At 26.7% G+C, this 14,447-nt stretch overlaps 1 protein-coding gene and 1 pseudogene across 1 annotated transcript; both read left to right on the top strand.

The window, feature by feature from the left end:
* The first annotated feature begins 2,223 nt into the window (after positions 1-2,223).
* On the top strand, positions 2,224-4,408 carry LOC107025198 (annotated as a pseudogene).
* Positions 4,409-13,200: 8,792 nt separating this feature from the next.
* On the top strand, positions 13,201-14,120 carry LOC107025397 (VQ motif-containing protein 22-like). Its single transcript, XM_015226187.2, has one exon. It carries the CDS (start codon positions 13,294-13,296, stop codon positions 13,849-13,851), a length of 558 nt encoding a protein of 185 aa, XP_015081673.1. The 5' UTR covers positions 13,201-13,293; the 3' UTR covers positions 13,852-14,120.
* The last annotated feature ends 327 nt before the right edge of the window (positions 14,121-14,447 follow it).

Genomic DNA, 14,447 nt, shown 5'->3' with positions numbered 1-14,447 from the left:
TCATAATTTAACAGTAGAATAAATTCAATAATGTTTTTTTAGAAAGTCACGCCCATTAATTAGTCGGCCGGTGCCAGTTAGGGTCGGGAATGACAGTATGGTATGATACTGTGTTTGAAATTTTTGTACATCGTAGTTGTGGTATTCAATTTTTAAAATTATCATATCATTATCATACTAATTTAATTCAGTATGATTCGATATTTTGATGCTCGATTTTAATATTTATGGTATGATAAATTGATAATTATAATTTGTTTTAACTTCTTTTGATATGTATTTGTATAATAGGGTATTATGACTTTGATAATTCAGAAAAGAGTCTCAATTGTACGATACTAAAATATTACATATGTAGAAAAATATATTCAAAAAAAAAACACAAACAACTCTTTTTGTTAATCAATTACATCTAAATACATTTCAATCAAATAGAGTAGTCAAAATTTTTTAACTTTTAAATATTTACAAAGGTTATGTATACTAATATTAAGTTGCATATTTGTTAATATTTTAATATCCTTATATATAAATGTTATTTACGTACTTGTACACTTCGATATGGTATTCGATATTTTGATATGTTATTTTTAATAATCAAATCGATACACTAAAAGTCAAAAATATATAGCATATATCATATCAAAAATATCAAAATTGCAATACTAAAATTTCAATATCATATGATAATTTCATATGTATACTATACCACGTCCACCCTTTTGCCAGTAGTATTTGTTGACTTTCCAGTTTTCCTATAATGACGGCCTCACAGTATAATTATACGTCTGTTTCTCGTGCAATATAGGAGCGATGCCAAATGTGGGTTAGTTCAAAATTTTCATATTTTTCCTCATTAATTAATTCAATAGGTTTATAGAAGACGGGAAATTTAGTACTACTCTTTATTTAGGGAAAAGGGAGAAGATATTAGTAATTAACAAGAGAATTCAATGTAAAAAAATAAAGAAATTTGCGGTAATAATATAAATGTGTATTTATAACTAACATTTTATATAAATATTACTAATGACTAGTGTGATTCATCTTAACTTGAAATTGTAGTTAAATTTTTTTTGTGTCAACAAATATTGTCGCGGAAAAGAATTCTATTGTTAATTAATATGTCTTTTGTTGTAGTGATTGAACACATTTTAGTAATAGAATCGAATTGAAGATATAAATTTTTAAAGATAACAAAGATTTCAAGTTCTAGCAATTGGATTCCAATTATTTTTAATACAAATTTAATATTTCTCAATATATATAAAATTTGATTCAAAGTTGATGAGTTTTGTTGAATCCGTTGCTTCTGCCCCTGGTTTAGTAATGAGTAAAAAAAAGTAAAATTAAAGATGCACCTTCCTAGTATTGACGTGGTGTCATGATTTGTTGTTTTCAAAGTCTTTTCTTCAAATGCATGTTTCAAGTTTCATAGCCAAAGACAGAACTAGAGTCCGAAGTCTAAAGGGTATAAAATATTAACAAAAATTTTAAAATGGTATATAAAACTTTATATTAATCAAAACGATAAAATTACTGCATCTACAGCGATTTACTCCACCGAAAAAATAAAATCGCTGCCTCTGCAGCGATTTTGCAAAATGTGAAAATTTTTTTAAAAAAATGTTAAATCGCTGCCTAGGCAGCGATTTTATAAAAAAAAAAATTTAAATCGCTGCCTAGGCAGCGATTTTTTTTTTTAAAAAAAATTCTATAAATTTTTTAAATCGCTGCCACTTCTTTATTGTAAGGCGTCTAGAAGCCCAATTTTTGGCTTTTTTGTCGTGTCTAATGCAGCAATTTTATAATATATTTTTTTTAAATATGTAAATCCCTCAGTGATTTTATAAAAAAAAATTTCTTTTTTAAAACATGGAAATCGCTGCTTAGGCAGCGATTTTTTTTACAAAAAATTTTTATAAAATTTATAAATCGCTGCCAACGCAGCGATTTTATAAAAAAAATTTTATGTAAATCGCTCAGCGATTTTATAAAAAAAAAATTAAAACATAGAAATCGCTGCCTAGGCAGCGATTTTATAAAATTTTTTTTTTTTAAATATGTAAATCGCTCAGCGGTTTTATAAAAAAAAAAAATTTAAAATATGGAAATCGCTGCCTAGGCAGCGATTTTAAATATCGCTTTTATCTATATACTCATGATCATTACTTCAAGAGATCATTATTTCTAACTGAAGTTTGCCATTATGGGAGAGTCTAGCCAAAATTTCAATCATTTGAATTTTTTCTCATCGGATTCAACTGATAGGTAAATAAAGTAATGTTTTCTTATTTCTTAAAACTATTTTTCTTACATGTAATATATTTATATCATTACTTTTATAGGTATGATCAAATTCAAAATGCAGTGAATTATTGTACACAAATTGTAAATAATAATGTTATGGGTGATGAACGAGTTGGTGAGTTGCACAATGATGAACCTTCCGAGCATGAATTAACAGACAGTGATGATATGTATGACGATGATGATGATAATGTGGATAATGCACCTAATGCATCCGTTGAAGATCAAAGTATTAATTATCATTCTACAGCGATTCCATACTTAGATCATACTGAAGAAAATGCAGAAGATTTTATCTACACGAGAGATGACGGTTTCATTCGAACGGCACTTTAGAATTCAAACATTCCTAAACATATCCAGTCAGGTTTGATTGTTGAAAACTAAATATTTTGTATTTATTTATTTATTTCATGTTGATTAATTTAATTTGTATATGCAACTAGGTATGTTATTTATGAATAAGATGCAAATGAAATCTGCAGTAAGAGCATATAGTCTTGCTATTAAAAAAGAATTTCTTTGTGATCAATCCAAGAGTAAAAGTTGGAAAGTTATTTGCAATCGTCATGAGTTAGGGTGTGATTGGATGATTCGATTTAGAGAGATTTCAAGCGGTATGTGAAAGACAGGAAAAATGGTTGAACCGCATACTTGTCTTACAGATAACTATAAGGAGGATCATTTCAATTTGAATGATAACATGATTGCAACTTCATTAATACCATATGTTATGCAGAATCCAGACATAGATATTAAGATGATCCGTGAAATTATCAAAGGAAAGCATCACTATATTCCTAGTTATAGAAAAGGACAAAAAGGTCGAAGAAAAGCATTTCGAATGGTTTATGGTGATTTTGAAAGTTCATTTAAGGCATTACCTCGATACATGGCTGCACTACAATTATTCAATCCAGGCACTATTATTGAGTGGGAGCATCATTCTACAACAATGCAAGGTGAGCAAATTTTCAAATTTCTTTTTTGGGATTTTAAACAAAGCATTGATGGTTTCAATAGTTGTAGGCCGGTCATTTCTATCGACGGCACACATCTTTATGGTTTGTATGATATCAAATTGTTAATTGCGGTTGGAATTGATGCGAATGGAAATATTTTTCCACTTGCATATGCTTTAGTTGCACGTGAGAGTTTTGAGTCTTGGTCATGGTTTCTCAAGTTATTATGGACACATGTAGTTTGTGAACGACAAGGAATTGGTCTTATTTCTGACCGTCATCAAGGAATCTTGCAGTGCGTTCAATCTTATGATTGGTTGAGTCTACCCAACACATATCACAGATTTTGTGTTCGACACTTAAAAGCAAATTTTAATAAAAAATTTGTAAATAGTGAACTCGAAAAACTAATGTGGTTGGCTGCTACTGAGCATCAAGAGAAAAAGTTTGTGCAACGGATGCAACAAATCAAGACATTGTCTCCTGCAGCATATGAATGGTTAAATGAATTTCTTTGGAAAAATGGACAATGTACAAGGATGGTGGTCGTAGATTGGGTGCCATGACGACAAATGTGTCTGAGTCATATAATGGTTTATTAAAAAAAGCTCGGGGGCTTCCTGTGACTGCCATGGTTCGAATGACGTTCAAAGCTCTCATTGATCGTTTTTGTCGAAAGAAACAATCTTGCAATTGCATTACTTCAAAGTAATATGTCATGGCATCTTGCGATAGATAAAAAATTTAATGATTATTATCAAAGAGCTCAAGGGCACACAGATATGATGACTTACAACACAGGTGATGGAGTTTTTGAAATTCTTACTTTTGCTCATGATGGTAAAGGTGGAAATGTCCACAAGGTTACTGCAAAAGGTAAGAAATGTTCTTGTGGAAAATGGAGAAATTATCATATGCCTTGTTCGCATGCCATCAAATTTTGTGGACTTCGCGGAATCAAGCCAAAATCTTATGTAAGTAAATTCTACAGTGCAAAATATTACAAACGAACATACACTGAGACATTTAACCCACTGGGTGATGAAATGGATGTGAATATTCAGTCAATTTATAACAAAATAAAAATTACACTATTTACATTTGAAATACAATTCAATCAATTTATAAGAAAATAAAAATGTAATATGTGACTTTGACACTATTTGCATGTGAATTGACACAATTTTTTATAAATGCATGTGAATTTTTTGTAAAATGTTTGAATATTTTTGTAAGAATTTGACATGTCACCTTTTTTTTTTTAAGTTGACATGTGATTATCTTCAAAATTTTAAATATATATATATATATATATCAAGGAAATCGCTGCCTATGCAGCGATTTCTTTTTTATTAAAAAAAGAATTCAATAAGCGATTTTAATTTTTTATTTAAAAAAATTTAATTATTTGAATTTAAAATTCTATTTGAACTCAAACATCTATTAAATTTAAATTCAATATAATATCTTTTTTTAGAAAGAAAATATTTTTGTTACCTTACTTATTCTTAATTTTTTTAAAATAATGTATATTTTCTTATAAGCAATATATTTGAATTTCAAAAAATATTATAATTTTTTTTTTTATAAAATCGCTGCTTTAAAAAAATTTTAAAAAGAAAATTTTATTTTTTTTAAATCGCTGCCTAGGCAGCTATATCCATGTTTTAAAATTTTTTTTTTTATAAAATCGCTGAGCGATTTACATATTTTTAAAATTTTTTTTATAAAATCGCTGCGTTGGCAGCGCTTTAAAAATTTTATAGAAATTTTTTTTTAAAAAAAAAATGGCAGCGATTTAAAAAAAAATTCTTTTATGCAGCGATTTTATAAAAAAAAAATTAAATTTTTTTTTAAAAAAAAATTATTTTTTTTGAAAATCGCTGCCTAGGCAGCGATTTTTCTTTTTTTTTTAAAAAAAATAATTTAAATCGCTGCCTAGGTAGCGATTTCATTTTTTTAAAAAAAAAATGCACAATTGCTTTTTCGGTGGAGTAAATCGCTGTTCATGCAGCGATTTTGCCGTTTTGGTTAATATAAAATTTTATATACCGCTTTGAAATTTTTGTTAAATTTTGTACCCTTTAAGCTCCGGACTCGACAAACCTATCTACCAAAGATTAAAAAGATCATTTCCATAACATGTGTTTTTTTGTCCATTAGGCCATATTGGACTTGCAACGTCAATAAGTAAGAGTGGAGTCAGAATTTTCACGAATGAGTTACGTTAATTAATATTAGTAGAGTCAAAATTTTACCTAGCTATGGCCCTGTATTATCAATGAAAAATATCACGAAGCTTATATGTTTGTGTTTGTGATTTTTTTATATTTTGACAATTCAATAATAGAGTGATGGAGTTGGTGGCTCTACGATTGAGAAATCAAAAGATAATAGCCATGAAATTTGTGTTCCCATAAATGAAAAAAGTCATGGCCTGGATTTCATGACTTTAAAGAGTTACTTTAAAGTAAAAATAATGAATACACAAGGAAGGGAAAGGGATAAAAAATCTTTAAGTGTTTCGAAATTCAAACTCACGTGGGTCTAAATGTGATCTTTGTTGCTTCACTACTTGTTACAAACCTTCCACGATGCACATTATATTATAAAGTTGGCTAATAAAGAGTTTGCAGTAAAGTGAATTTATAAAATTTTCTAATTCTAATAAACGGCTCCACTACATGATAAAGTTCGAACATTGTTCACATTCCCAATTCAAATACTAGTGGGTTGTTTGATTAGTTAAATAAACAACAATCATTAATTTTGAATAAAACAGAAGATTATTTTATCTAGCTTAGTCTTAATTTTCTTTTTAAATAATATATATCTCAATCCAATAAGATATCTTATCTATCTCATGATAAATCAAACGGGCTATGATTTTTTTTAAACTAAAATATGTCAAATATATATTAAAAAGTAGATGACTTTGATGAACAATTCACTTGACAATTCAAACAATCAAGTCTCACAATCTTTGTAGATCAAGCATGTTCACAATTTTTGTGATTTGTGAAGGGCCACAAGACCATTAATTATTAGTCCATTCAATTATAAGTAATTAAATGACAATCACTTCTAACTTTGGAGAAGTAACTCCATTCACCCCAAAATTCAGGTCAAAGAAGTTAAAAGAATAAATGTTGTTTTCATGGAATAATTAGTCATGACTTTAATGGCTATATAATTATTCAACCTAGGATCGTAATGCATGACGATGTGTAGGATGTACTATAACATTGACTATTATGCGTTATTCATACTTTTAATTTGTCATTGGAATGGAGACATTGGCTATAGAACATCATTAGGTCACAATTAACGCGGAATTAACATTTTGAGTTTATCAGTTTCAAATTCAAAAAAAAATGGTTCAGTAAATATAATATTTTCTCTGACTCAATTTATATGATACATTTTAAATTTTAAGATCTAATATAGTATAATTTACAAATTTTGAAAAATAATTAGAGAATATATAATCAATAATAAAAGTAAAATATGAAAAGCTAATTATTTATTTCTATATTATAAATAAATGATATATAAAAGTGAATACTAGTCAAATGTTATTTAAAGCATGAAAATGATATGTATATAGCTAAGTTTTAGGTTTCACGGAAGAGGGGAAAAAAATTGAAGCAGGAGAAACTTACAATTCCAAAAGTGGGGAGACAACCAACTTAATTGAAGTCCTGGTCAGTAGATACCTACCTACCACCCACTCCTTGCATGAGTTAATTTCTTAAATAATGAACCAAGTTTAGGGATTTATCTTAAAATATTATTTATATTTTATTTAGTATCAAAATATCACTTAAGTATCACTATTTTTCTTCGTATATATTTGACATTTTAAGAGTATTATTCTCTCCTAGTTGACATGTCATGCCATTAGAACATTCTTTTTAGATAATAAACTTATTTAATTTATCAAACTTATTTAACTAAAATAATAATCTTATCATTTTCTAAAAAATATATATTAGTTTATTAAGAAGAAATTTTCATACTTAAGAATCTTTTATCATAATTATTTTTTTTATATTTTTTATGCTATGAAGAATAGTTTATTTAAAATTTACCATAATGTTATCAATTTTAAATAATTATAACCACATATATTTAAAATAAAATATTAATACACAAATCGCTTATGAATGTCAACTTACATCAATTAATCATATATTATATTATGAATTAATAATATTAAAGGTTAGATGACTATTAAAAAATAATTAATTAGGTGCTTTTAAATCCATACAATACAAAAATTTGTGAATTACATGGGATTTTCCTGAGAATTAATATGAAAAATAAGTTTTTCATACTAACCCCCAGGAAAATCCCCATGTAATTCACAGTTTTTTGTAGTGATATATACTTACAATGTCTTTTTTTATAATATTTATATTATAAAATAAATTTTTTATCTTTATTTATCAGTATATTAATCTCATATAATATGTATAGGCAATTCAATTATTTATTACTTGTATTTTATAAATTTGGGATGAGATACGAATATATATTGGTGTCTAATTGTATGAGAAGTTATAATATAATATAATATAGAATAAGACAATAAAAATAAAAATAAAATTAAAAAATGTTAAATAATAATTTTCTCTTTCTTATCAACTTCTTTTGTCGACTTTACAAATTTATCTGAATATTTTTATAAGAAATCGCTTTAAATTTTCAAATGGTTAACTTAAGAATTTTAAAAATTATCAGGTAATAATTGCGGATAGAGTGTTTTCATTGAATTTTGTTAAAAATAAATAAAGGAATTAGATTTTTTTATAATCTTCATAAATTTTGATGTAATTTATATATAAATATTTTTTGACGATAAGGAAAACCTATAACCGCTATCCTTTTTGGGTTCACACAGGGTAAAAACCTGCGTTATGCAATAGCTCGCAAACCACATAGGAGAGGTAACCTGCATTAGGCAACCCTGGTGCGACAAGCTCAAACCAGAAGGTAAACTCCTTGCTTTCACTGTTTCGAACATGAGACCTCCAACATGGAAGTCACAAGCTCAAACCACTGGGCCACCCCGAAGGATGATGTAATTTATATATTTATTTTGTAGAGACATAAATTTGATGAATTAAATAGGTCTATTATTATTAAAATGGTGATTTAATGACATGACATATCACTAGAATAGAAGGAGACTTTTGAGGTATTTAGTTTTTTTTTTTTTGGATAAAAAATATAATATTGTTCACTTTTTATTTTTTCAAAAAAAATATATTGTAAGCATGAATTTCAAAATACACAATTTATATTATTGTAATAGGTAATTAACCTTTAATATTATTGATTCATCATACAAGTTATGATTAGTTGATTTGTATATCAATATTTTTTTGAATGCATGTGTTTTTAAATAATCAAAATTGATGATATTATAATACGTTTTAAAAACCTATTCTTCGTAACATAAAAAAATAAAAGTTCAGCTTCGATAAAATAAATTCTTAAGTATAAACTTATTCTAAATAAACTAATTTATTATTTTTTAAAAAATATGATCATTATTTTAGTTAAATGAATTTAATGAATTAAATTGGTCTATTATTAAAAAAAGAGTTTAATGACATGTCATGTCAACTAGGAGAGAGTGAGTTTTTTGAAGTGTCAAGTATATTTGAAGAAAAATATTGATAGTTGAATGATATTTTGGTTCTAAATGAAACATGAATGATATTTCAAGGCAATCTCTTAACTTGGGTGACAATTTAGGGAGTTAACTCCTCCTTACTTGATTATTTTGACAAATTAAAAAAAGATAAAAAAAATTTAACTGTTATATTCTCAACTAATTACTTTGAAAAAGATAAGACTTTTTAAAAACTTCAAGTTTTTAATTCACTCACCTCATAAATAATAGGGGTAAAATAGTAATTTCACTATGTCAATAATTATTTTCTTAATAGGTGTATCAATTCAAAAGTAGACAATCAATTATGGGCAGTGGGATTATAAATTTTAACTCCTACTTTACTAATCTTAATTTTAAGTGCTCGTTTGATCATGTGATATGAAATTATAGGTTCAAATCATTATATGAAAATATGAAAGGAAGTTGAAAGTTTTGTTTGGGTAGGTAATTGAAATTTTTATGAATGCTTTCTCATAAACATAAAAATCATGTAAGTTTGTAAGACTATCAAATTTGTCGCAATTGTTTATACAATTTTACCAAATGGATAAAAATTTTATAAAATCGCATAATACATTACCACAAAGCTATACTAAACATACAATATTTATTGATCAAACCCTAAACAAAAATTGAACATAGGTGGTTAGTAGCTAAGGAAATTATTTTGCAATTATTGTTATAGTGATTAGTCTTGTCTATTCAATATAAAACATTGATTTGAACAAAGTAGCAATAAATTTGATCAAAAATAGTGAATTTGGTGGAATATAAATGGAAATAAAGAAATGATTTGAAGTAAAAATAACTTTAAATTGGAAAACTAATCATTATATGAGACATAAACGATTTAAAAAGTAATGATATAAATTATAAATTTTATTTACATGTGAAACGAATGACTAGTAAATATATATAAATTAACTATGGATATTTTTATAATTATACTCAATTTTTGTATTTGAAAAATCCTATAACATGATTTGACATTCTCAAATTGTGATTTTAGATTTTAGAACTCCATATCATGATATGAAATCACGAGATTAAATCAGCGTGAAATTGCATGTCCAAATGCTAATTTCATATCATGAGATGATATCGCATGGCGAAATGCTGACTTAGAAAAATCTCATATCATGATTTGTGGAAAATTTTGAAATTTTATTTCATGATATGAAATATGAGATGAAATCAACATAAAATTACATGTCCAAATGTTGATTCCATCTCACGATCGATTACATGGTATGAAACCTCAAGCCAAACACTTACTAGCCACTGAAAAACAAAACTACGATAAATTTCTTATTATTAGAAAAAATTAGTAAACTTAAAAAATAAAATTATCGTATTACGTAGACGAATGATATAAATATTTCAACATTATCTATACAAGTAAATGATTTAAAATGTTGGTATAGGAATGCGCATACTATTAGCCATTAAATGACATTTGTTTTTATTAAGATTAAAACACGTTAAAATGTATGAATTTGAATATACATTTAAATAATTAGGATATTGTAAAAAAATGAATTATTAAGATGTTTTTATTTTTGAAATAGTGAATGAACATAATTATTTAGTTGTAACATAAAACATATACCGTTCAAATAAAAAATAACTACATATAATTAAAAAAATTTGTAAATATTTACTAAAATAAAATTATTGCTTGATGTTAAAAATAGAACGTTTATATTCATAGAAAATGGTGGAGTAACCGATGAGATGATAATGAAGTTGATTAATGTTTATAGTTGACTATTTTGAAAGTACAGTGGCTGAAGAATTAGTATGTGTTATTTGATGATATGTTGATACTAGCGGTGAAGGGTTATAAGGATTGATTGCATTGTAATATAGTTAATAGTGATGATTGAAAATATTGACGATAGTAAATTATAATTATGGATATAATAGATATTATAGCAATCAATAATAATAAGGGAAAACTGTATGAAATAGCAAATTATTAATTTAAATTAAATGTTATAGTCATGGTTTATTTTAATTTTAATTCGTAGCAAATATTTCCTATTTTTTGCTATCTGATTTAGTATATAATTAGTCATTTTTGATATACAATTAGTCATTTTATACAATTCGATATAAAATGTATAAATTGTGTTCATATTTGTATAAGCGAGAGAAAAGTGTATATACATATATAAATACATATATTTCCGTTCTATACAGTAATTATGCAAATTCAAATTTTATTATACAATTATCGTGTATAAATAAATTTATACAAAACTAAACAATTTTATAAAATTGAATGTTTGTAGCAAATTATACGAATCAAAAGCTCCATAGCAAACATAAAATTTGCTATAAATTATAATCATACAAACTATAACTTATAATATACAAATATAATTTTTATATTTGCTATATGCGAAAGTTGCTCTAATAATAATTCTAAATTGGGCTTGACACCCTTGTTTCTTGGAAGTTGCCTCAACCCTTTTTATAATTAATTTGCTTTTCTAGATGCATCACTTTGAATGTCTATTGCATCTAGAAGATTTCACTCCCAACAACTGCAGCCACTCTTAAAACCTAATCCTTATTTGAGCTTTTGTGATCCTCCAAATTATCTTCCTTTTCTCTTATTAATAATACATAAGTACTATATATACAGTATACATTTGACTTTTACTTTTATATTAGTTAAATAATTATTGTTCTTTTCATAAAAAAATTATTTTAATTAAAAATGAAATGAAATAGTACTTTTTGAATGTCATTGTTCTAGACTTAATGGAGTTTTCCTTTTCAAAATGTTATTATCTTGGTCCTTACTGACTAGACATGAATTCCTAATGAATAATTTAATTAGCTTTCCAAAAATAATTTTGACTTTTACAGCTTTAATTAATTTCTTCTGGATTGAACCACTAATTTCAATTTAGTTTTCAATTCCTCAACTCAAGCCAAAACCATGCATATTTCCAACCAAATCTAAAACAAAGGGCCATTATTAGTATTTACTCGCTCTCTACTGTAATAGTTGTCTACTATTAATTGTACATATTTTTTAAAAAATGTAATAGAAAAATAATATAATTAATAATAAAGAAAAATTATGAGCTATATGTAAAATAATTATTTATTAATTTTATAAAGCGATTAAGTGTTATTGGACATTCTAAAATAATATAGTGGACAATAATCGTTGAACGAAGGGAGTAATAACTAAATAATATTTTTTTCGTCCTTTTTATTTATCAAATTTTAATATGATACAATTATTAAGAAAATAATTATTTGTATAATGAATTTATCACTCTACCCTTATTAATTGATAAAGTCTTAAATATATTACTATTCACTATATTTTTCAAACATTAAGTTGATATTAATAAACTAAAATTATAATAAAATTAAATAAATTATTCTTTCTTAATCTATCAAAAATAGCAAATAAAAAAAACAAATTGGACAGGTAAACCGAAACTGAAAGAGTATATGAAAGATTTTAAAGAACGTGTTACAAAGTTTTAACATTAAAATAATATTATATTACTATTTGTTAAATAAGTTTGTTTTTTTCCGGTTGAATTGTCAATGTATATCTAGTTCACATGATAAGAAAATTAAAAAGCATAAAGACGATTATTCAACAAAAATAAAACATATTTTCTCTTCCAGCAGACCCACGTGATACTCACGTGTCAATAAGGATCCCGCCTAAGGGGGGTAATTAGGCTGAGTAAGAATTTTAAATTTATAATTATTGAAATTTTTAAATAAACTTACAAATTTTACTCCCTATGTTGGTCAAAAAGAAGAATTTGTTTTAGAAAAAATGTTTTTGTTATAATGTTATAATTTTAATTTTTTCATGGCATATTTAAGATCATAAGGTTATAGGATATTTCATCGACATATTAATTATAATTTTAATTCATGACTATAAAATTAAAAAATCTTCTTTATTTTTTAAATTTGTGTCAAATCAAGCTATATATTATTCTTTTTTAAATAGAGCAAATAATAACTAAGTTTCAAATTTTATAATTATATATATTTAATATAATTTTTAACACAAAAAAATTATATTAAATACAAATTATTGAATTTAATTAAATATATATCCAAATTTTTAGCTCCACCTTTGGTCATGATTATACTACCACTAACTACTATAGCATTTTGTGTATATGTACTAGTCATGTACTTTGACCAACCAAAATTATGTACTTACTAATACTATTATAAATTCAATGGATCATCCTATGTTGGTATTTCTTCTTCTTTACCTAAGCTTTTAAAAAAAAACAAAAAAAACTCTCATTTCTTTTCTTACTTTTTATTATTTTTGTAGGCATGAGTGAAACCATGCCAAATAACCCCACAAATTGGATGCAATTTTATCAACCTCAAAGATCTCCACAAACCACTATGTTCTCCGATGCCACAATTGTCACCACCACAGCCTCTTCCGTAGTTAGTGCTCCAGATCACCACCAACACCAACACCAACACGTTACCGGGCCATCTGACGGGCGTGTTTCCAAGCCCATCAGACGACGATCAAGGGCTTCCAGGCGTACTCCAACCACCGTATTAAACACGGATACAACTAATTTCCGTGCCATGGTTCAACAGTTCACTGGTGGATCTGTTGCACCATCACAAGGGGGCTACTTGGGCTTTGGGCCCAACAATCAGCAAATTATGAATCCCAATACCTACAATATCCAATTTCAAGCGCAGTCAGTGCCACAAAATCCATTGTCTTACATGTTCAGTACATTGGGTAGTTCTACTACTCGACCATCTCCATCTATTCAGAGTCGTGCCGGTAATTTTCTCCATAGACTCAACGACAATACTTCTTCTCCTTCTAATGAGAACAAATCGGAAAATAATTTCACCTTCTAATTAATTAAAGAGAAATTGACTTTGTGATTCTGTCGTTTTCACTACATTAATATTCCCATGAAAAAGCTGAGATTTTTTTCTCTCAGTAACTTGTACATAGCCCCTCAACAACAACAATATCCTTCCTCGTTGCTTCAGTTTATATTAGTCTAAGTTTAAATTTTGTTGTATTAATCAGTTGTAATTTTCTTCATATCTTTATTTCTTTCCTTTTGACAAAACACTGTTATTTGGAGTAATAGAGATTTTCTTTTAATATATTAGATAAATCAAAGGTTTTTCTTTTTCTTTTTGTCTATGCGGATATATTAAATTCAGCATTGCTATAACTGCTAAATTATTATATTGAGGGGAACTATAGCCTAATTACTCTCCATACCTTTTGATAATTACAATTTGTAGCTACATGTTATACGAAGAAGAGAGGCGAGCAAGAATAGGAGAGAGGGGAAAAAGAGTGGGAAAAAGGTGAATTGTATATTATATATATGCATTTGTATATATGGCAAACGAGATTGGGAGAGGAAGGAAAGAGGCGAGCGAGATTGTGATAGGGAGGAGAGAAGCAAGCGAGAGAGGTCAGAGAGTGGGAGAGA

Source organism: Solanum pennellii, chromosome 7 (assembly GCF_001406875.1).
Source record: "Solanum pennellii chromosome 7, SPENNV200".
Taxonomy (NCBI): Eukaryota; Viridiplantae; Streptophyta; class Magnoliopsida; order Solanales; family Solanaceae; genus Solanum; species Solanum pennellii.
The sequence above is the reverse complement of the archived record's forward strand: the minus strand, read 5'-3'. Positions and strand labels throughout refer to the sequence as shown.

Bases quoted from the DNA above. Each gene is read 5' to 3' on its own strand.
- LOC107025397 (XM_015226187.2), top strand. From the start codon at position 13,294: ATGAGTGAAACCATGCCAAATAACCCCACAAATTGGATGCAATTTTAT.